The 25,217-nt window shown below is 42.7% G+C and overlaps 1 protein-coding gene across 3 annotated transcripts in view; it reads right to left on the bottom strand.

Annotated features, from left to right (window-relative positions):
- The window catches only part of LOC124787785 (Ca(2+)/calmodulin-responsive adenylate cyclase), a 355,797-nt gene that overhangs the window by 239,188 nt on the left and 91,392 nt on the right, over positions 1 to 25,217 (bottom strand). For all 3 annotated transcript variants that reach the window (XM_047254687.1, XM_047254686.1, XM_047254685.1), the window contains 2 exons: positions 21,448 to 21,597; positions 12,050 to 12,168 (listed from right to left, as the gene is read on the bottom strand). In XM_047254687.1, the coding sequence (XP_047110643.1) occupies positions 12,050 to 12,168; positions 21,448 to 21,597 (269 nt within the window). The remainder of the gene's footprint in view (positions 1 to 12,049; positions 12,169 to 21,447; positions 21,598 to 25,217) is intronic.

Genomic DNA, 25,217 nt, shown 5'->3' with positions numbered 1-25,217 from the left:
GAGGAATAAAACGTATTTGTATGCGAGTCTTACCGAAAATCACTCATTACTGTAAGTGCGAACAGCTTAATGGCATGTGTTGGAATGTTGGGATTAGCCTTGTATGCGGTGCTGTTACTTCAAAAGTAACGTACTTTACCAAACAGAATACAGACATCTAAAAATAAGATTTACAGCAAGTACCAAATGGCAAAGCAATAATGGTTAGGGGAGAAATGCAGACGAGTACAAGCAATCAGAGTAGAAGCATGCACGACTAAAGGAAAGATAGATGCCGCTTGTAGAAACATTACGGTAGCTTTGGAGAAGGAGGGAAGTCTGAAAAGATGAAGAGTAATACAGAAGGATTAAAGAGAGATATTGGCCCCAAAGACTTCTATTAGTTGAAGGACTGAAGAAAGGCAAACCTAAGTTTGTATCACTTGTGTATATATAAACAGTTTTTGGCATTGTTTGGTGTACACACACTTGTAACCTCAGAAGGCAGCAGGGGTAAAACACAAGGAGCGGTACGATATCTACATATTGTACAGGAACCAGACTGCCGTTCGAATACTGAGACAGCTGAGAAAGGAGTGAGACAGGGCTGTAGCTATTCTATTCAATCTGTACGTCGAGAATGGATTAAACGAAACGAAAGAGAAATGTGGAAAGGGTGTTAAAGTTCAGGGAGAAGAAATAAAAATAATGTAAAGTATCCGCCATAGGGAGTCAAAAAGGGAAGTCCCAGGTGTACACTAATTTTATTTGAATTAACAGGGCACAATTTTCCTTCTTGGAAACAAGTGGTAACACAGTCAGGACCAAAATGAACTCCTCGTTTGAACACAAACAATACTAGAGGCAGAGTGCCCAATAATAGTGATCAAAAAAAGAAGTCTAAACTGAAGATAATCCTAAACAATTCCTGCGGCAGAGTGTCAGTGATAGAAAATGAACATAAATATGATATGAAGACAAAAGGTCTCTAGAACGAGAGCAAACACTACTGGAAACTGTTACTATTAATGACACAAAGCACTACAAAGACTCACTTTCAAGTTAAGGTCCCCAATGGACAGTCCAATATTGAGGTTCGAGCATGACGAAAACGTAATCAGGGCTGGTGTATTGCAATTAAGAACTACGTCCAGAACTGAAAAGTCAAAAAAGGTCCGTGAGCCAGCGACCTCTGCCGTCGCTTCGGTCGCCGTCTGGTGGATGTATATAGCGTGGGGGCCCTCGACAGTCGTCTTCATGAAAGTAGGCTGCCCGCATAACTTGGATGTAATATGGGCTGCTGACAGAGAAGGCACAAGCCGATAATATGCTCTTTCCATTTCGCTTATGACATTGTAACTCTGGCAGAGACAGCAAAGGACTTTGAAAAGTAGCTGAACGGAATGAACAGTGTCTTGTAAAGACTATCAATAACAAAAGTAAACAAAGGCAATGGAATGCAGTCAAATTAAATCAGACGATGCCGAGAGAAGTGGATTAGGAAGTGATACACAAAGTAGTAAACGAGTTTTGTTACTTTGGAACCAAAATAAGTGGCAAATGCCGAATCAGTCAGGATATAAAATGCACCTGAGCCGTAGCAAGAAGTGAGTTTCCAGAAAAAGAGAAATTTGTTAACATCTAACAGAAATTTAAATGTTAGGAAGTCTCTACTGGAGATGTTTGTCTGGGGTGTAGCCCTGTGCATAAGTGAATCGTGGACGATAAAAAGTTTAGACAAGAAGAAACAGAAGCTTTCGAAATTTGTTATAGAAGACTGATACAGATCCGATGCCGCGCTATACACAACCGCCAGACGCCCACCGAAGCGCCGGTAGAGGTCTCTGGCCTCACGGACCATTTTTCCTACGCCGGCCATGCGACAAGAGGCAAGGCAGACTGCGTCCCGGTGCCGAGGGTTGTACTTCGGCTGGCAAACAGGCTCGGAGAAGCATGTTCACTCCGAGTGAGCCGCGCACCGGATGCTTGTGCATTTCTTCAATCAGGAAATCGCTTTGGAACCCACGTAACGATAACGCAAAGCTTCACGTTACTGTTTCTGCGAGACGGCTTGTGTGAGTTCTCGACTTCGTTTTTATTTGCAATACATCGGGCCAGAAGAGTTTATTTTGGTCCTGACTGTTAGAACTTGTTTCCCAGAAGGAAAATTGTGTCTTAATTCAAATAAACTTGGTGTCCATTGAACACCTAGGGCTTCCTTTTGTGATCCCCTACGGCGGACACTTTGCAAGGTTTTCATTTCTACTCCCTGAGCTTTAATTCCCTTTCCAAATTTCTCCTTCGTTTCATTTAATCCATTCTCAGCGTACAGATTGTACAGAATGGCTACAGCCCTGTCTCACTCCTTTCTCAGCTGTCTCCATATTGTGTCATTTGACCCTTCGAACGGTAATCTCGTTTCTGTACAATATGTAGATATCTTACCGCTCCTTGTATTTTATCCCTGCTGCCTTCAGAGTTTATAAGAGTGGATTGCACTAAACACTGCCAGAGCTTTCCATAAATGTGCACAAGTGATCCAAACATAGGTTTCCCTTTGTTCAGTCCATCATCTAAGTTAAGTCTTTGGGGTTAATATCTCTCTGGAATCCAAACTGAATTTTTTGTTTTTTTGTATAGTCTTTTCGAACTTCCCTTCTCCTCCGAAGCTACCGTAATTTTTCTACATGCGGCAACTATCTTTCCTACGGTCATGCATGCTTCTACTTGTTTGCATTTTTTCCCTAGCCATTATGGCTTAGCCATTTGGTACCTGCTGTCAATATTATTTTCAGATGTCTGTATTCTGTTTGGTTACATGCGTTACTTTGAAATAACAGCACCGCATACAAGGCTAGTCCTAACATTCCAGCATACGACTTCAAGCTGTTCGCGCTTTTAGCATAGAGTGACTTTCTGTAAGCCTCTCATACAAATATGTTTTATTCCGCTATTCACCTTGCTCTTGGCCATTTCTCAATCCTTTCTCATTATATTATGATACGGTATTACATTCCTGCACGCAGGTTACTATACATTGATACACTGATCCTTTGGAATATTGTTAATTAAATTCAGGGCTTTTCACAATGTATCTAGGCTATGATATATGTAATTCAAGTATCTGATAATAGAGATATACTGAATCGAACTGGGCGGAAAACATCTACATGGCACAACATCACTACAAGGAGGGGGTCCAAATGGATGTAGTTTTGTCGTTTGTAACTATTAGAGACGAGGATGCTTCCACAAGATAGACTAGTGTGGTGAGCTGCATTACCAGTCTTCAGACTGTAAACCACTGTAACAGTACCACCATCGTCAGAAGTTAAATTTGGGATACAAATGGATTACTACACAATAAACAAAATGCGTGTTACAAAGTAATTAACGTAACAGTTGAAATTAACCTGTATGCAGTAAAGCAATTTGCCAGTGGTGAAAGTGCGGGACTTGAGGTTCTCATGTGATACGAATGTAGTGATTGCTATGGCTATATGTATGTATATAATGTAAGAAATAACCCTGCAACACCGTATCACTAGTGAAGTACGATCTTCGTAACAGAAAAATGCATTTCTTCACGATATTCTCGCTGCAAAATCTTACTGTGGCATGTGTGTCCTCGTATGTTTCTCGTGGCTCCCCGAATTTTTATGTTTTGAATATTGTTGTGAGAGGTATCACCGTGGAGCATGCAACTGTTCTCTTGAAGTCAAAAATTAAAAAAAAAAAAAAGAATCAAAGCAGATACTGAAATACTAGAATTTATACGTTTTTCAGTTACTGTTAGTTGTGTAAGATTATATAAGCTTTGTAATGAAAATATTACTTTGTAATAATATTTGAAAAGCTTATTTGTTTTGTCATTCATTCCACTATATTTCACGATGTCACAAAAAGAGAGGTCATCACTTTCTTTCGCGAGCACAAAAAACCACCACATACGAATGAATTTGAACATGGGGTGCCAGAATTCGAAACTGTGCTCGTAAAAGCTGCTAACCACCTCCCTCTGTTGTACGCCGAGCAAGCCGCCTGATGAAGTCTCGTTGTAACTTTGTGCGTTATTTTCTCGGAATTATCGAGTGTTTCCACATTAGCAAAATAGGTGTCATTTATTTTCATCCTGTGACGTTTCGACTGTGTCAAAGAGCGACCTATGGAGTGTTCAACTTTTAAGTTTAACAGACGTATGTCTGTAGCTATAACAGGACAGCATCTTTAACCTGCACGGAATTGTAATGACGTAAGGTGTTGTAGTTTCACAGAATATAACCGGAGAGTTAATATAGTATTACGCGTAACTTATTTAAACAGGGCGTAAATAGGATTGCGTGTAAAATTCGAAAGGGCACACACAATATATATATATATATATATATATATATATATATATATATATATATATATATATATATATATATATATATAGGGTGTTTCAAAAATGACCGGTATATTTGAAACGGCAATAAAAACTAAACGAGCTGCGATAGAAATACACCGTTTGTTGCAATATGCTTGGGACAACAGTACATTTTCAGGCGGACAAACTTTCGAAATTACAGTAGTTACAATTTTCAACAACAGATGGCGCTGCAAGTGATGTGAAAGATATAGAAGACAACGCAATCTGTGGGTGCGCCATTCTGTACGTCGTCTTTCTGCTGTAAGCGTGTGCTGTTCACAACGTGCAAGTGTGCTGTAGACAACATGGTTTATTCCTTAGAACAGAGGATTTTTCTGGTGTTGGAATTCCACCGCCTAGAACACAGTGTTGTTGCAACAAGACGAAGTTTTCAACGGAGGTTTAATGTAACCAAAGGACCGAAAAGCGATACAATAAAAGATCTGTTTGAAAAATTTCAACGGACTGGGAACGTGACGGATGAACGTGCTGGAAAGGTAGGGCGACCGCGTACGGCAACCACAGAGGGCAACGCGCAGCTAGTGCATCAGGTGATCCAACAGCGGCCTCGGGTTTCCGTTCGCCGTGTTGCAGCTGCGGTCCAAATGACGCCAACGTCCACGTATCGTCTCATGCGCCAGAGTTTACACCTCTATCCATACAAAATTCAAACGCGGCAACCCCTCAGCGCCGCTACCATTGCTGCACGAGAGACATTCGCTAACGATATAGTGCACAGGACTGATGACGGCGATGTGCATGTGGGCAGCATTTGGTTTACTGACGAAGCTTATTTTTACCTGGACGGCTTCGTCAATAAACAGAACTGGCGCATATGGGGAACCGAAAAGCCCCATGTTGCAGTCCCATCGTCCCTGCAACCTCAAAAAGTACTGGTCTGTGCCGCCATTTCTTCCAAAGGAATCATTGGCCCATTTTTCAGATCCGAAACGATTACTGCATCACGCTATCTGGACATTCTTCGTGAATTTGTGGCGGTAGAAACTGCCTTAGACGACACTGCGAACACCTCGTGGTTTATGCAAGATGGTGCCCGGCCACATCGCACGGCCGACGTCTTTAATTTCCTGAATGAATATTTCGATGATCGTGTGATTGCTTTGGGCTATCCGAAACATACAGGAGGCGGCGTGGATTGGCCTCCCTATTCGCCAGACATGAACCTCTGTGACTTCTTTCTGTGGGGACACTTGAAAGACCAGATGTACCGCCAGAATCCAGAAACAATTGAACAGCTGAAGCAGTACATCTCATCTGCATGTGAAGCCATTCCGCCAGACACGTTGTCAAAGGTTTCGGGTAATTTCATTCAGAGACTACGCCATATTATTGCTACGCATGGTGGATATGTGGAAAATATCGTACTATAGAGTTTCCCAGACCGCAGCGCCATCTGTTGTTGAAAATTGTAACTACTGTAATTTCGAAAGTTTGTCTGCCTGAAAATGTACTGTTGTCCCAAGCATATTGCAACAAACGGTGTATTTCTATCGCTGCTCGTTTAGTTTTTATTGCCGTTTCAAATACACCGGTCATTTTTGAAACACCCTATATATATATATATATATATATATATATATATATATATATATATATATATATATATATATATATGTGTGTGTGTGTGTGTGTTACAAAAATGTACGACCAAACTTTCAGGAAACATTCCTCACACACAAAGAAAGAAAATATGTTATGTGGACATGTGTCCGGAAACGCTTACTTTCCATGTTAAAGCTCATTGTATTACTTCTCTTCAAATCACATTAATCATGGAATGGAAACACACAGCAACAGAACGTACCAGCGCGATTTCAAACACTTTGTCACAGGAAATGTTCAAAATGTCCTCCGTTAGCGAGGATACATGCATCCACCTTCCGTCGTATGGAATCCCTGATGCGCTGATGCAGCCCTGGAGAATGGCGTATTCTATCACAGCCGTCCACAATACGAGCACGAAGAGTCTCTACATTTGGTACCGGGGTTGCGTAGACAAGAACTTTCAAATGCCCCCATAATTGAAAGTCAAGAGGGTTGAGATCAGAAGAGCGTGGAGGCCATGGAATTGGTCCGCCTCTACCAATCCATCGGTCACCGAATCTGTTGTTGAGAAGCGTGCGAACACTTCGACTGAAATGTGCAGGAGCTCCATCGTGCATGAACCACATGTTGTGTCGTACTTGTAAAGGCACATGTTCTAGCAGCACAGGTAGAGTATCCCGTATGAAATCATGATAACGTGCTCCATTGAGCGTAGGTGGAAGAACATGGGGCCCAATCAAGACATCACCAACAATGCCTGCCCAAACGTTCACAGAAAATCTGTGATGATGACGTGATTGCACAATTGCGTGCGGATCCTCGTCAGCCCACACATGTTGATTGTGAAAATTTACAAATGGATCACGTTGGAATGAAGCCTCATCCGTAAAGAGAACATTTGCACTGAAATGAAGATTTACACATTGTTGGATGAACCATTCGCAGAAGTGTACCCGTGGAGGCCAATCAGCTGCTGATAGTGCCTGCACACGCTGTACTTGGTACGGAAACAACTGGTTCTCCCGTAGCACTCTCCATACAGTGATGTCGTCAACGTTACCTTGTACAGCAGCAACTTCTCTGGCACTGACATTAGTGTTACCGTCAACTGCACCAAGAATTGCCTCGTCCATTGCAGGTGTCCTCGTAGTTCTAGGTCTTCCCCAGTCGCGAGTCATAGGCTGGAATGTTCCGTGCTCCCTAAGACGCCGATCAATTTCTTCGAACGTCTTCCTGTCGGGACACCTTCGTTCTGGAAATCTGTCTCGATACAAACGTACCGCACTACGGCTATTGGCCCGTGCTAATCCATACATCAAATGGGCATCTGCCAACTCCGCATTTGTAAACATTGCACTGACTGCAAAACCACGTTCGTTATGAACACTAACCTGTTGATGCTACGTACTGATGTGCTTGATGCTAGTACTGTAGAGCAATGAGTCGCATGTCAACACAAGCACCGAAGTCAACATTACCTTGCTTCAATTGGGCCAACTGGTGGTGAATCGAGGAAGTACAGTACATAGTGACGAAACTAAAATGAGCTCTAACATGGAAATTAAGCGTTTCCGAACACATGTCCACATAACATCTTTTCTTTATTTGTGTGTGAGGAATGTTTCCTGAAAGTTTGGCCGTACCTTTTTGTAACACTATACATACATATATATATATATATATATATATATATATATATATATATATATATATATATATAGTACGAAATGAAGTAGCGGTGTAGGTTAGGTAACGGGATGAGGATTCAGCTAGGTTTATACATCGAACGTGTAATCTTGATAAGAGTTTTGATTTTTTCTTAATCCTGCGCGCTACTGGTGCAAACTTAATGTTATCATTATCGTCAAAACAGAGAACTCTGTCTGTCCCTAACGACATCACTGCCAAAGGAAGTGGTCAGTCACCAACAGAGACAAAACCCACAGCAACTAGCACGTCGAGTTCGACTGTCAAGTTTTCAAAACTTTTAACGCAACGCTGTGTGGCGAGGTACGGTAGTATGTTGAAATGAAAAACATGAAAACGGAGAAAGATCACTAAGGAAGAGCATAGAAGTGACGGAAAGTAGAAAATATAGTCTGTTATATGAATATTGTGTCACAGCGTCCACTCTACCAAACAAGCAATTGAGTTGTAACGGCTGCATGCCAGATGGAACGCGCTTCTACCGCCAGACGGGAACCAAAGTTACGACAGTTTATTTACCAACGGCATATAACCCTGCTCCCTCCTGCTCTCCCCCCCCCCTTCCCCCATCATTTGACACATTCCCGTCACTCAACGAAAACTCAATAAAAAATAAAAATAAAACCCTACATGTCATACTTACAACACCCCCTGCCATAAATCAACAGTATCGAAATCAAATGACAATGTGGTTACAGAAGTTTTCATAAATTCATTACTTGAATTTTTTTTAGTTTAGAGTCGTAGTTGGACTGAAAACCGTTCTGATTAACGTGTCATGACACTTTGTCACATTAACGAGGAATGATTTACACTTACGAGGGCGTGCTGAAAAGTAACGTCTCTGAATTTTTTATGAGAAGATTCTTCGGGCTTTTTAAATAAAGCAAACTTTATCAAGATTATACATCTTTATTCTTCATGTCGACGCTCTGCCGCTAGAGGGCTCCGAATTGTAGCGTGTAACATGGCGGTGTGTAACGTAACTACGTCGGCGTCTGAGAAACAGCGTGCTGTAATCGAGTTTCGAATTCGGTGAGTTCGTCCACGCGTGGAGCACACTTTTCTTCAGCATAACAGTGCCAGACCACACACGAGCGCAACGATATTTGCAACAATCCGCCGCCGTGGGTTCCCTGTCAACGATCATCCTTCATGGAGTCCCCAATTGGCCCATTCCAATTTTCATCTGTTTGTTGAACTTAACGAACACCTTCGAGGACTTCACTTTGGTAGTGACGAAGCGGTGCAAGCAGAGGTGAGGTTGTGGACCCGTCAACAAAGTGAAACATTCTACAGCGACGGTATCAACAAACTGTGGTTTGACCATATTATCCCGCTAGCAGACTAAAAACATTTTGTTGTCGTTTTTGTTATCTCAGTCCAAAGGCTACCTTGATGTAGCTCTCCACGCTAGTCTATCATGTGCAAGCCTCTTCATCTCTCTACAACTACTGTAACCTACATACGTTCGAACCTGCTTACTATAGCTAAGCCATGGACTCACTTCTAATTTTTAGCTCCCAGCCCTTTTCTCCATAATCGAACTGACGGTTCTTGGATGCATTAGTCTGTGTCCTATCGCCTGAACACTTCTAAAAGTCAAGTTGCGTCATACATTTCTTTTTCCCCAATTCGATTCAGTACCTCTTCAATAGGAGTACGAGATAAACTTTAGCATTTTTGTATATATTTTGCCACTTACGTCATATTTTAATAACGATTACGTTTTGCGTGTCTGGTTGTGAAAACACCACTCAACTGTTGATATGTACATTAAGGTGACAGAAATCATGGGATACCCCGTAACATAGTGTCAGAACTTCTTTTTCCCGCCTTAGTGCAACAACTCAACGCGGCATGGACTCAAAAATCGTTGGAAGTCCCCCGCAATGTACTGAACAATGCCGCCTCTGTAGCTGTTCGTAATTGACAAAGTGTTGCCAATGCTGGATTTTGTGCACGAACTGACCTCTTGACTACGTCCCATGTCTGGCGATCTGGGTTTTTAAATCATTCGCTCGAACTGTCCAGAATCTTCTTCAAACCAACCACGAAAAAATGAGGACTGGTCATATGGTGCATTGTCATCCAGAAAAATTCCATCGTTATTTGGAAATTAAGTCCACGAATGGCTGCAAATTATGTCCAAGTAGCCGAACATAATTATTTCCACCAAATGGTTGGTTCAGTTGGACCAGAGGACCCAGTGCATTCCATGTGAACACAGCCACGCCACTACGAAGCCACGACCAGTTTGCTCTGTTCATTGTTAACAACTCGGGTACATGGCTTCGTGGGGTCTGCACCACACTCGAAACCTGCAACAATCTGCCGCCGTGGGTTCCCTGTCAACGATCATCCTTCACGGAGCACCCAATTGGCCCATTCCAATTTTCATCTGTTTGTAGAACTTAACGAACACTTTCGAGGTCTTCACTTTGGTAGTGACGAAGCGGTACAAGCATAAAATCGGGGATTATCTGACCAGGCAACCGTTTTCCAGTTGTCGAGGGTCGAACCGATGCGGTCACGAGCCCAGGAGAGGCGCTGCAGGCAATGACGTGCTGTTAGAAAAAGCACTCGCGCCGGTCGTCTGCTACCACAGCTCATTAACGACGAATTTCGCAACACTGTCCTAAGGGATACGTTCGTCGGACGTCCCACATTGATTTCTGCGGTTATTTCACGCTATACTGCTTGTCTGTGGAACTGTACGAAGATTATAGAGACTTCATATATTACTGCATAGTACGTTGTTAAGTAAAGGGGTACGCCTGGGACGATTTTTTCGATTTAAAACTCGCTACTTTTGAATTTATAAAGGAAAAGAAGTGTAAGAATGAGAAGTACAACACCCGGAATGGACTGCAAACCTCGCATTTTAAGTGGACTAGACTGCATGCTGCCCACAGTAAGACACTGCAACGCGAGAAACCACTTCTTTCTGATTTGATGGGGATGCATTAAAAAACAAAATAGCTTTTTGTATGTGACATTCTGACAAACACAGTTCAGATCCCAAAGTTCACTGCCCTTAAAGACACCGCGACGTTTGAAGAATTCATAGTGGCCTTGAAAGGATACTTTCTTAGACGTTTTAAGGATACTGCCAATCTTACATATGATTTCGATTTGTTTGCCTTTCAGTGGTAAGGACCCCTGTGCATGTGCAAATGTAAATGATTGTCCTGCAAGATAATTCCCGTTTTCATGACCAATCGTTTTACGTTACAAACGTCCAGTACGATTACACTGCTTTCCTTAGATAGTTTCCACGTCTCCATAATGAGGTTGCAAAAGTCCTGCAACATTTCGATCGATTTATATGTGTGAAGGATATTTTTACGTGACAACTTGAGTACGGAAATCTGTCAAATTGTCTGCGTTTTTCAGCAAGTTTACCAAATATAGGTTATATTATGTCTTCAGTGTGCCAAGAATTACTAAATAATCTGACAATTTGTTTTGTTCGTGATCCATGTTTTTCAGAAATATGAAATACAAAACGAGGTCGTACGTAGTGCGACTCTACTTCTATTTAAATGAGGTGCGTTTGCAGTTTCCCGTTGTCCTCCCTCCAATCGTTCTGATAGCGTGCCATGGCAGTGAGAGAAATGTGCAGCGAGCGCACGGTTCGTGAGCCAAAATCTTAGCCGCCCCTCCTGTAGAATGTTCGCCTTTGCTAACGGGGCCAGAACCTCGCCTCTGCTTGCACCGCTTCATAACTATCGAAGTGGAGTCCTCGAAGGTGTTCTTTAAGTTTTGGAAACAGATGAAAAATCAGATGGGGTCAAGTTGGGACGGTATAGAAGATGATCGATGACACAGAACCCAAGGCGTAGGATTGTTTGACACGTCACAGCGCGCATGTGTCATCCGGCATTGTCGTGTAGCAGGATAGGGTGCTTCATGTGTAGACGGAATCCTCGCATTCGAAACTCAATTACAGAATGCTGCTTCTCACTCACCAACATAGTTACGTTACACAAAGCCATGCCACATGCCACAATTCGTAGCCATCTAACACCAGAAGGCCACAAAGACGTAGACACGAAGAATAACTATGTAGAATGTTAATAAAGTTTGTTTTAGTCAAAAAGCTTTTAAGAGTTTTCAGTATAATGAAATCCGAGGCATTACTTTCCAGCACTACGTCATTATTATAACTTAATGTCTGCCACTCGTCGATGTAGAACTGCTACGGACGATAATGAACATCCGTGTACCGTTCCTAACATTACAATCAACAGATTTACAGATACCGCGTTAGTAAGTTACTTCATCTTCATACTGAGAACCCAGTAGTTTCGGCAACGTAACATGCGTGTGCCACTAGAAGTGTAACTCACCATCAACGTCTCTGATTTGGTGGACGGGACTCACCTGACGTTCTCGTGCTTCTGGATGTAAATCTTGTGAAACTGGCCCTCCACTGGAGAGATGATGTCCGCTTTCATCTCCATGGCGACGTGCTGTGGCAGCACCGACAGTAGCAGCCGCTCCTGCAAATGAAACCGTTGATGTCAGGTAAAAACGCGGGATCAGGGAGGCAATGCAATACACAGAGGCCACCAGTATGGCGTTAATAAGACACAGACTGCCGAAAGATGTCCATCTGGTTGTAGTGCACTGCAGTTATATTTTACTGTAAGTGATAAAGCGTAACAGTAGGTGGTCTAACATCAGAAAGTTGACCATGATCGCCTCATACATTTGTTTGTAAATAACTTACAGGGCATCAGACATGGCTGCGGGTATTTTTGTTTCGTCATTACAACTATAACAAAACGCGAGTTTTTCACAACAGACGCGTTTCGCTTTATTGCAGTAAAGCATCAGTTGCCTATAATTAACAATATTTACAATTTGATTTCTTTTTTAGAACGAAAAAAAATTGTTAGCAAATTGTTGGTTTCTACTTACTCTACATCAAATGCCGTCTGCTAACACGTCTTTGGTTTCATTCTTCATTAGGCTCTGATACTTGGGGTCTACTTTTTCACTGCTTTGCTGAACGCTGCATTTTTTACGTTTTACACAGCACTCATTTTAGTGCACCACTGTCCACTGTTTATTTGTATACTTCTAAGTGTGTACCGCCGACATTGCCGCTAGTCCTTTTCTCTGTAGTTAATTATGTTGGGGGGAGAGCGGGAGGAGCGAAGATAAATGGACATCAGTGCATGATGGATAATGAGTTGGAGGAAAAGGTGAGGAGCAAGATGTAAAATGGAATTGGTGGGAGGGATGGTGGTAGAGTGGGAGAGAGTGGAGAATGGAAAAGGCCCTTTTCTTTTTCCATGTGATTTCTTGAAGTATTTTATATAGCGTTTATTCGAAAATTAATTTGGTCATTGAGCAACCGTTTATTTTGTGTTGATGCTTTCCGCATATGGAAATTTTCTTCGAATGGTAGGTCGTCTCTACCTTTAATAAGTCTTGTGAAGTTCATATCTCTTTCAATAGTTCTTGGTCTGTGGTATTTCTGCTTTAGAAGGTACGCAAATGTTGAATGGTTTGAACGTATTTCAATGCTGTGATGTGTTCTCTGAAGACAATCTAAAACAGGAATACCACACACCAAGCACTATTGCTCAGTAGACAGGCGATGTCAAAACTTGACAAGGTTAATGGTCCAGAGATATAACACTAGCAACAAGGATCCGTATTGTGAGGGCTATGGTCTTTCCAGTTGCGACGTATGGATGTGAGACCTGGACCATTAGAAAGGCTGAACGGCGAAGAATTGACTCCTTCGAATTGTGGTGTTGAAGGAAACTTCCAGTTACATGGACTGCAAAGAGAACCAACAGATCAATATTGGAGCAAATAAAACCAGATTTCTCCCTGGAAGGTCTAATGTTAAAACAAAAGCTGACCTACTTTGGACACACAATGCGAAGGCATGCATCGCTGGAAAAAACATTAATGCTGGGGAAGATTGAAGGAACTAGAAGAAGAGGACGTCAGAGGATGAGATGGATCTATGGCATCACAGAAGCAATGTGTTCCAACCTGGAAGGTCTACGGGAGAAAGTGCAAGACAGGAAAAAGTGGCGTGATTTGGTTCATGGGGTTACAAAGAGTCGGAACCGACTAAACGAATAGATAGATAGATAGATAGAGAGAGAGAGAGAGAGAGAGAGAGAGAGAGAGAGAGATACTTTCACTGATCATCTATTCACCGATTCATGCAAAGAATACTTGGCGGCAATCGACAGTATCCTGCAATACCACTTTACAACCTAAATAACATGACGTAAATGTTTAAATTTTACAAACATACTATACCCGAACTGACTGTAGAGCATTACTGAAATACTGTTCAAAAGAATTAATGGATCACTTTTTTATATACTGTCATTTTTCCCCCTTGGGATGTCGAAGTTTGAAATTTGGCTCAAAGGTGCCTACAACCTATTTCTGTAATGGCGCCCTGCGACATCACCTTAGAGTTTGGTGACACTTTGAACAGCAAGGAGTCGGTGCATGCAAAATAAAGACCAGAGGTCAGAAGTTCGAGCTTAACTATATCTCGCCCCCCCCCCCCTTTCTCTTGTCGCCTCAGCAATGGAGGTCACAAGCGCGACGCCAAGCATTGAAATCACGCAATTTTCCAACAGAACAACTTTTTCAAAGCCTTTGACAGTGCTGGTACTTCCATCACCGCACCCTCCCCTTAGACGATTCATCTATTCTCTAAGGAAATTAAGGGGTTGCAATCTCACTGAATGTTATTTGAGCGCTTTGGAGCGTAGCGCGACCGCAGTTTGTTGCATACAGCAATACTAGCGGTCGTTAAACACCATTCGACGAAATCTGAGGCATCGCCTCCGTGCTGTGTCTATGGTGGTGGCGGTGGGAGGGGGGGGGGGCGTCTACATGACACATAAAACGATAAAACGGAAAGAAAACTTAACGCTTCCTACATCTGAGTGGCACTATACTGCTGATCTAGCGTTTGCTTGCGGGCATGCGAAATTTGAGGCTCTTTCATGTGTATTCTGAGCAGTGGAGTGACTAAATTGTTTTTCTTAGCCATTCTTAAAAAACAGCTTTAAACTTAAAAAAAAAAAAAAACAGCTGGCATCCATCACAGAGGAGTCAAACGAAAGGAGTGAGATGTGCTTCAGGAGGTGGGGGGGAGGGAGGGGGGGAGGCAGTGAGATGACGAACTTCCCGTCGTTCAAAACATTCACTGTGGTTTTGGACATAATTACGGTGAAATTTTGTGGCATCTGCCACGTTACACCTCATATTATCTTCTGAGTTGTGACTTTTTCTTTCACCTGTGTCAACAACTTGCCATTTGAAGCGTTAATGAGGCCGAGGATTACGTCGCAGAGCGCCATGTTTTCCCATCGTTACAGAGGAATATTGCAGGCATTCTTCACCAAAATTTCACATCTCTGCGTCACAATAGGGGGAAAAGACGGAGTTTCAAAAATTGACACTAATTCTTTTGCACAGTGTTGAAAACAATGATTTTGGTTGTAGAATCAGTGCATCCCAGGGATGGTCAAGAATGCAGCTTGTGAACCGTGCCCTGTCTCAGATGCCACAGAGCTCAGTTTGGTTACTCACTTCCCCTACCACCACGCCACGATGTCTGAAGGGGATGAGGGGGAAAATTGTTAATGCGCCGTATTTAGATGGCAATGCAGTCGCTCTGCATACGACAACATAAATCACAAACGACACAAATATTCAGTATTATTTAAAATTTTGGCGTGCCACAGACATGACAAAATTTTACCTGTTACAAATAGCCGGTATACAGACAGAAAATTTCACAGATTTTGGCGCTCAGGTTGCCAAGCAATCGCGACTTGTTTAGTCACATAAAAGAAAAAAGGTGTTTCACGCACATACGCTAAATGAAATATTGTAGCACTTTCGCATCCTCATTATGGAAACGTCGAATCTCTACCTAAGGAACACACTGAAGATGTGCTGGGCAATTTTAATGTATAAGGACACGTCTTTGAAACGGGAATTGCACTGCAGATAAATCAGTTGATGTCTACACATGTACAGGAGCGCTCTCAACTGAAACAGCAACAATTGTGAAACTGGCAGTGTCCTCAAAACATTTAGAAAACTATCGTTGCAATTCTTTCAAGGTCGCAATGAATCCTTCAATTCTTTAACAACAGTAAGCTTAGCAAACTAATCTGTGTTTGTCCAAATTTGTCCCTTCTACAACGCGATTTTCTTTTTAAATGCATCCCCATAAAAGCAGAAAGAAGTTGTTTCCCACCCTGAAATGTCTTACTGTGAGCAATGTGCAAGCAAGTCGATTTAAGCCAGGTCCGCAATCCATTCAGGATGTTCTAATTTTCGTTCCTGCAGACCTTTCTCCTTCATAAATTCAACAAAGCGGGTTTTAAAAAGAAAAATCATTCCAGGCATACCCGTGGACTTAACCAACATTCTCTGCAGTAATATCTTTATTTACTTTCAATAACTTTTCTTATGTCTCCGAAACACTTTTTGAACAACCTTACGCGCTTCGACTTTCCGTCTTTTCAAAGGCAGTGTTACGTTAGTCATATAAAATTGTTCGTTAGACAAGTTGTAGCACGACAGAATTCTAGTGCTAGAGAATGTTGTGATACATTTAAGGAACAATTTTGTGTGACTAACCTTAAACCGCCTTTGAAAATGACGGAAAGTCGAAACGCATAAGATTGTTGGAAAAATAAAAGTGTGGTCAAGAAATAAGAAAAATTGTTAAAAGTGCATCCAAATGGCCGCGTTGCCTCGCAGCATTTTCATGCATATTGGATCTGATATCTAAATTCTCCACGCTCTTCGTTCAATCCCGTGACAACTTTTCCAGCTGACATTGGAATAATGCATGTGTCTTCAGAAATTTTACTATTCCAAGGACCAATTTCTTCAAGTGCTCCATACCTGAAAATTTAGCACAAAGTGCTTCTTGATGTACCGAACCAAAATATCATCTGTCGATCGTTGTACTGTTTTGCTCTTGTCAACTAAATTTTTAAATTCTTTCTTCATGGTTTCGTAACGTCTCTTCATAGCAGTACCTGTCAATTATGCGACTGCATAATGGGTATCAAATTCTCATCCCTGTCTTCTGACATCCCCATGCAGTTTTAAATCTTGTGACGATAGATCGCTTGACTGCCGCTTTTTGTGCGAACAGCCACTGGACGTGTGAACGTCCTTCAAACTATGAAAAAATAGCGAAGTGTAAGCAGCACTGACACCGCGATTCTGCCCTACTGAAGAGAGTTGTGCAGATCGGAAAATGTCACAGCGACACTGAATGAAACGTCGTGCTGTACATCCACATCTACTCCACAAGCCGCTGTACGCTGCATGGTGGAGGATACCACGTACCTCTACTAGTTATTTACTTTCCTGTTACATTCGCAAATAGAGCGAGGAAATAATGACTGACTGTAACCATCCGAACGAGCCCTTAATTCACTCATCTTACTTTCATGTCCTTACGTGAAATGTACGTTGTGGCCTTCTGCATTCGGCCTCAAATGCCTGTTCTCTGAATCTCCGCAATAGTGCTTCTCGAAATGAGCGTTGTCTTCCCTCCAAGCACTTCCATTAGAGTTCACGAAACACCGAGTATTTCCGAAAAGCATTGAACAAAGCTGAGGCGAAGCCTCTTCCCGCACGCAGCCTGCCCATCCGGCTCATGTGCCGTTTGACACACCGTGGCGGGCCCTGGTGTACCTTTTCATTAGACTATGTTAACTATTCATTATCTGTCACATATCGCTCAAATGTTTTTCCATCAGATCTATTACGTAAGTAGATGGTTGATCTAGTCACCCGACGGCCCAATAACACAAAAATGGTATCTTGTTACAAATGATTTACTTGGCTGATCGCAGGGTGAAGACAAATACTATCAAACGACTTAGTTAAATTCAACCACGTTCGTTTCTCACTCATCGGTATCATGTATCCACCTTCCCCCGACCACATCGCCATTAACACCATGCAAGCCACACTATAGGGCGTGGCGTAGGGTACTTTACCTACCACTGTCACTTCCAAGCCTGTCAGGAATGATGCGCCAGAGCTATTGTTTGTAAGCTTTCGTCGGAGCTCGAATTTCTGTACATGTAGCAGGAAAGAATACATTGCTTGAGTCTTCTAGGAACAACGTTTTCGGAATTTTAACAGTAAAACAAACCGTGAAGTACAACGTCTCTCTCGTAACGTCTGCCACCGGAGCTGGCTGAGCGTCTCATTGACGTTTCCAGGCTTAGTAAACGAACCAGTATCTAAAGACGCTGCTATTATTTTGATTTTCTCTATTTCTTGTAGTATTAGTCCAAGAGTGACGGGTAATATTCATGTATCGGTAGAACATGGGTTTTACGAGGAACTTCCTTCGTTAATGGAATAATGTACCAGCGGATTCTTCCACCGAACCTCAGTCTGGCATCTAATTTTCCTGCGATTCGATTTGTGTGTTTCTTCTCCATTAAACCACTTCGTACGCATATTCTCAGATATTTCATTGATGTTACAGCTTCCGGTGATTTTTGGGTAACCGTATAATACTAGAATATCATGACTTTCGCCTATTTATACGGAATATGATACGTTTGTCTATGCTTAGGGTCAATTCTACTTCTCTACACGATTCATCTAAAGTATACGTACACTCCCCAACATAATGCGGAATTGGCTACTACACGTCACGGGAGACGGACCCGTCAGTACAAAAGAGGGCGGGAGCATTGTGTTGCCAGTAGAAAAGCAGTAACCGCAGAATTGTTCGGTAACGAGAGATCAGTGACTTCGAACGTAGACTAATCACTGACTTTACTTGAGTAACAAATTTATCAGCGACATTTCAACTGTTCAGAAGCTGCCCTAGTAGATTGTTGGTGATGTGATAGTGAAGTGGAAACTTGAGGTAACAATGACAACTATAGCAAGACCAGCCACCCATCATATACACAGCAACAGTGACCGTAGAGCGGGGCGGAACGTGGTTGTAAGAAATTGTGTTAAATCAGCAGAAGGAACAACGTAACCTCTGGGCACACCGTATGGTTGTTTGCTGTGTGTAGATGTGGATGTGATGTTCTCGGGTTTGCAGCCAGATCTTCAAGTGAAGTTGACACAATATTTCGCGGCAATACGAATGGTTGTGATCTTCAGATGTGACGCTGGAACCAGCATCCCTTCTTCATGGGAGGTTTCCAAACCTACGCTTACTTACTAGTGCCTTCAAGCGACTGGTTGTCAACCAAAGTTTCTCCTTAACAACTCCACCTATTGCGTAGATGATTTCTATCTACGTAATGTGTAAAACGTGGCGGTCAAGAATTATTAATTCATGTATGCGTTTAAGAAAGCTTGTAAATGGTCAGTATGTGGCCACAGTTAGGCATACATAAACCGATCGTCCAAAAAACTGTAGTGACTGATTTTATTCCTGGCGTATAAGCGCTGTAACTACTGTGCCAGCTTGAATTAACAACTGTAAACAAATGACGTGCGCTCGACAGCCAGTTGTGAGTAGGCGTTCTTAAGTAGAGGAAGTGTGGCCGTAGTGTCGACGTCGTGTCAAAATCGCAATGGAGCAACATCTTCGCCTCAAGTGTGTAAGACATCCTCCAGACTATACATTAAATATATTCCCAATTGCGAATATGGACAATCATCAGCTGCAGAATGGAATGACGAACTTTGCATCGTAATTCAGAATAACATAGGCACTGCAATATCATATCGTATCGTATCCTCCAGACTGTCTCGAAGAAGAGAAAATTGTGGGCAAATTATGTACCTCACGCTTTGATTCTCGCACAAACACAACGACACGTGGACGCCTGGGGTGACTTGATTGAAACGCAGACAATTCTTTTCGGATAAAAATCATCAACAATGACGAATATGAACCTAACATAAAAGGACGAAGTGCAGAAATTCACACGAAGGACCACAGCTTTGACGACGTTAACCAATGTGACGCGCGTGTTGAACAACGTACTATAGAAAGACTTTCGTGACAGTTTCACAAGACTGTGTGAACGTTCTGTGCGTTATGTGCAGTCGAGAGAGACGCTAGCATTAAAAGCACCCTCTTGACTTTTCTCTATTTTACATTAATACAGTCTCGAAATTTTTTGGGGTATGAATGCGTAGTACGAATGGAAATCAACTTCATTACGATTTGTTGCACAAACTATGTAACTGGTTGGTTGTTTGGGGAAGGCGACCAGACAGCGTGGTCATAGGTCTCATCGGATTAGGGAAGAATGGGGAAGGAAGTCGGCCGTGCCCTTTCAGAGCAACCATCCCGGCATTTGCCTGGAGTGATTTAGGGAAATCACGGAAAACCTAAATCAGGATGGCCGGACCCGAGATTGAACCGTCGTCCTCCCGAATGCGAGTCCAGTGTCTAACCACTGCGCCACCTCGCTCGGTAACTATGTAACTAATGGTAACAACGCCTTGGGTTCCTTTGGACCCAATCTGAAGATCGTATTCCACTTCTGATACGAAAAGCTTCCGGCAGAAAACTGAAGACCTGAAGAGTGTATTTAAACAGAAAGCTAATTCTGTGGGCAGCAGATCCGTCGTGCCTTTGGAGTTCTGATCATAACCGCAAGTAAAGCAAGATGAATCTATATCAGCTTCTTTCCTAACGTATGCTGGATGAGCGCCATCTAAAACAGGGAGAATTTTAAGAAGTTTTAATATCAAGACTGTGTTTCGTTCGCCAGCCAAATTATAGTCCTTTTCGATTGTGTTAAAGATGATCTGGGGCAAAGGAAGTTAAGTTTTTATAATATTTCATAACACTGTGGAAAGGCAAATATTGATCAAAGTATGCATAATTTCAGGACAGATGTGTGTAAGAGCGCCACCACACACGATTACAACTTCCCAAAAAACCCGCGTGAGAAATGCACTGAAAGATAAGGAGATTCAGTTGGTTGTTGCCACTTCTCGTTACAGGTACTGTGTTCTGAAGCAATCTATTGAAATTAGATTGGCAAATAACGTTATTAATAGGGATAAGGGGTGTCCTCTGAGCGAGGCGTGGAAACGTGTGCTGGCCAGCATTAAACACGACATTCTTTGATTCAATCGGCAGAAGATTTTGAAGATTAGTTTTTTTTCTGTTTATTGGCTTTCCGGTCGTGCCCATACAGCTAGATCAATAGTAATGTTAATTCTGACGATACGAAAGTAACGACACCACCACACCCTGTCTCCCAGCGGTGAAAATCTCCGACCTGGTCGGGAATCGAACCCAGACCCCTTCGCTTAGTAACTTGTCGCGCTGACAGCGCAGCTACCGAGGCGGCCATAGGATGATTAGTAACGGCAGCGATACCTCGCTTTTGTTTGCCTTCGCCACCGGCAGCGCTACTTCTAGTCTGTAAGTGGGGGGAGGAGGGTGGGTAGCACTTCTAGGCACTTGACACCTGTCCCACAAAGCAGCGCAATCTCCGACGTGGCACCAGTTCGACGAAACTCAGTAACAACAACGTCTCACTTGCAGATACCGCTCAGCTGCGACGTCGAAATACTATGTCACTTTGAGTTTTAAGGTCGACAGCAAACTCGAGAAGAGTATCAAACGCATGTCTCCGAGATAGCTTACGAAGTCACATACAAGTGTGCTTGTACAAGTACTTATAAAACATCAAAAGAAGTTATTTCTTCGGAGGAATGACAGTAATGAAGATGATACAGAAAAGAATCCGCTTGGCTGTTTCGACGAGGCACAGGCAGTGCGCTTCCATCGAACGAACACTCACCAGCTTTTCGTTCTCGTCTTCCATCTCGAGGCGGGCAGCGATGCAATTCCTCGTGTCCAGGAAGGCCTTGCGCTGCGCGTGCTCCATCAGGTTGTGCATGAAGATGCCCACCACGTTCACGCACAGGAACACGATCATGTTCGCCGTCAGCTGAAACATCGACAGAGAAGGACCGTTAACCAACTGCTCTGTACAATATACCACAGTACAATCAGTCCTGTACACGGCGGAAAGTGTTAACGCCAGTAACAGTACAGCATTGGGGAAAGTAAATATGTAAAACTATATTATTCAAAATTCCTGGGAGTGCACAGTGATCAGAACCTAAGTTGTAAATCGCATGTTATAGACCTTTTCAAACGTTCGAGCTGCTCATGAAAACATTAGAAATTTAGATTACTTTTCGTACTTGCATTGACTAATGTCACACAGAATAACTTTCTGGGGCGACAGGCATTTGAATGTGGTGGTACAAGAGAATACTAAACATCAGATCGGGAAGCAACGAAGAGGTACTGAACCAAACAGGGGGAAAAAAGTTATTTATAGCAGAACTTCACAAAAGAAGATAGCGGTTGGTAGGGTACCTTGTGACGCATTAAGGAATTGGCAATTTGGTAATCAAAGAAAGTGGGAGGGCTATAAGTTGCCGCAGTCATGCGGAGATGAAGACGCTTGCACAGGACTACGGTGGACAGTCGCATCAAATCAGTATTTGGACTAAACACAACAACAAATCACGTACAAAATTACTTCTATTTTACACTGTAGACCTGTCCTGTCTAACAGAATGCAACGCTGCAGTTGCAGTAAAGAATAAGGAGAAAGAGTCGTCTGGGATTGTCGACTGGGAGACCGTGAGGAGTGGGCACAGCTGGCTAATCGGGAAAGGTTTCCCTCCTCCGTACACAACGGCCCAGTTCCCAGCGGTGTGTCAGAGTGATTGGAAGTGTAAAATACATAGCTATAACGGATATGTGTACAGTGTGGTGTCATATTCCGCTGAATGACGACGAGAGAAGGCAGAAGGTGGAAGGTGGAAACCCGATGCGGGCGCATAGCCTGCTCCCCTCAAATAGCATACCATGGAGGCCACTGTACTCAATGGTCCCATCATCTTTACCATCAACAGTTCACTACTATAACCATTTTCAACAGAGTTACATGCTATCGCCCCATGAGAAACTACCTAGAGGTTTGGATTTTAATCAAGAAAACTGGCACAATGTCTGTGAGGAAAATGAGGCTACCGCTTCTCCTCCCGTTGCTGGTGAAAAGCTGGTGGTGGGAATTTCTTCCGCCACCCGATTCCATCTACTTTGACCCATGACGTTACATTTGGAATTACATCGGTTATTCAGCGAACCAAATGGAGAATGGGAAATAGATGATCACAGCCGCAAATAAACACGAAAACAATCGAAATATTGCAGTTCACCTAATGACATTACAGTAACGGGTCAACGGAGGGGAGAGGACGGGAGGGGGGGGGGGGGTGCACGGGGACAAACGAGAAACTCGACAGTAAGACTAACACCATTCCAAGACAACCACATAAAAGTAACACACGAATTCCTGCAGACTAACCGAATCCAAAGATACAAAAAACACCTCTGTAATCGAGTATTCCGTTGATCTACGAGGGAGTAACCAAAAAACCGGAATAACATTGCCGTGGGCGGAGCTTGTCTAGTACGCATTTCTGCCTCTAGACGTGTATAACGTAATTAATTGCCAATTCAGTGCTGCCTGTGCTGTCGACCTGGCTCCCTCGGTTTTATCTGCAGTGATTGTTTTTCTTAGCGGTGTTTTGCTCTGGTTTCAAAAAAATGGTTCAAATGACTCTGAGCACTATGGGACTTAACATCTATGGTCATCAGTCCCCTAGAACTTAGAACTGCTTAAACCTAACTAACCTAAGGACATCACACACATCCATGCCCGAGGCAGGATTCGAACCTGCGACCGTAGCGGTCACGCGGTTCCAGACTGAAGCGCCTAGATCCGCACGGCCACAGCGGCCGGCTGTTCTTGTTTCGTTTTTTATGATGGGAAGTTCGAGTGAAGAACTTGCAACTGTGAAATTATGTTTTCTACTCGGTAAAAATTATGCTGAAACTGTTGTAATGTCGAAAACAGCTTACCAAGATGGAATTATGGGAAAATATCAAGTGTACGTGTGGTTCACTCGATTTAAAAATCACGACATGTTGACTGATGACTAACCTCGTTATGGACACCTTATACTGCCCGAATCGACGAAAAAAATCGAAAAAATTTGAGAGCTCGTGCTCACAACCCGTCGGCAGGCAATTGATCAACTTTCGGAGGTTAGTGGCTTATCTTAGAGCTCGGTTCAGCGAATTTTAACGGAAGATTTGGGAATGAAAAGGTTTGCTGCCATGTTTGCTCCTCGGGTTCTAACTGGCAATCAAAAGGAAAGTCGAGTTAAACATGTCGTGCTTTGAAACAACAGCCTGAAACTAATCCAGATATTGTGTCAAAGGTCATTACTGGTGATGAATCATGGTGTTAAGCTTACGTCCCAGTAACAAAGCAACAGTCAAGTCAATGGAAGACGTCATCGTCACCCTGTCTAAAAAAAAGTCAAGTCAAATGAAACATCTAAACAATGCTTATTTGCTTTCTTGATGCCATGGACGTAGTTCATTCAGAGTATATTCCGCCAGGTCAGTCAGTCAATCAAATCTTTTATTCGGAAGTTTGAAGTAGATTGCACAACAGTGTTCGTCAAAAAAGGCCAGATTTGTGGTAGACAGGAGATTGGTTCTTCCACCAAGAGAACCCACCAGCACACACAGCCATCCCTGTTAGATAGTTTCTGGCTAAAATGGCATGGTTCCGCTGTCCCAGACACCTTTCTCATCTGATTTGACTCCGTGCGACTTTTTCTTATTTCCACACAGGGAAAGGGTATTAAAAGACACCGATTTGACAACACTTAAGAAGTCAAGGAAAAAAAAAAAAAACGAGGGAGGAGCTGTCAGCCATTTCTACAGATGACTACAAAAAATGTTTCAAACAGTGAAAGCACCGGTGAGACAAAAGTGTTAGTTGTAATGGAGAGTATTTTGAAGGGGAAAAGGTTTTTTGTAAACAGTTTGAAAATATATAACTTTTAAAAAATAATTCCGGTTTTCTTTGCGTACACCCTCTTATACAGCTTAAAGAAAGACTGCGATAACAATACATTTAAAACACGTCACGTCTCCACGACCTCACATTCGGAAAAATGCCAAATATCAGTAAGAAGCAAGAAGTCATCATTCCCTTGCAGGAGTGATAAAGAAGAGGCACTAACATTAATTTTGATGCCAGAGATGAGAAATAAATGGCGGAGAGAGGTAATTATATATCAGGCCAGAGGCCAGAGAGCAGACGACAGCCTCCAGCCTCCAAGAGCTTATCTAACCCCCCCCCCCCCCAAAAAAAAAAATCCCCTCTCCACCTCCCTCTCATCGACCCGGCGCAAGGGAAACAAAGTAATGTAATAAATAATTTCTTCAAACCGATTCAGTACTTCACTATTCGATTTACCCATCTAACCTTCAGCTGTCTTATGTAGCACCACACTTCAAAAGATTCTTCTCTTCTTGTCTGCACTTTCAATCGCCCGCGTTTCACTTTTTTAAAAGGTTACACTCCGCATACATTCCTTCATAAAACTCGCTAATATATAAATTTATATTTCATGTTAATACGCGTTTCTTGCTACTCTCAGTGTGCGTTTATATCTCCTCTACTTCGTC

Source organism: Schistocerca piceifrons, chromosome 3 (genome assembly GCF_021461385.2).
Source record: "Schistocerca piceifrons isolate TAMUIC-IGC-003096 chromosome 3, iqSchPice1.1, whole genome shotgun sequence".
Lineage (NCBI taxonomy): Eukaryota > Metazoa > Arthropoda > Insecta > Orthoptera > Acrididae > Schistocerca > Schistocerca piceifrons.
The sequence above is the reverse complement of the archived record's forward strand: the minus strand, read 5'-3'. Positions and strand labels throughout refer to the sequence as shown.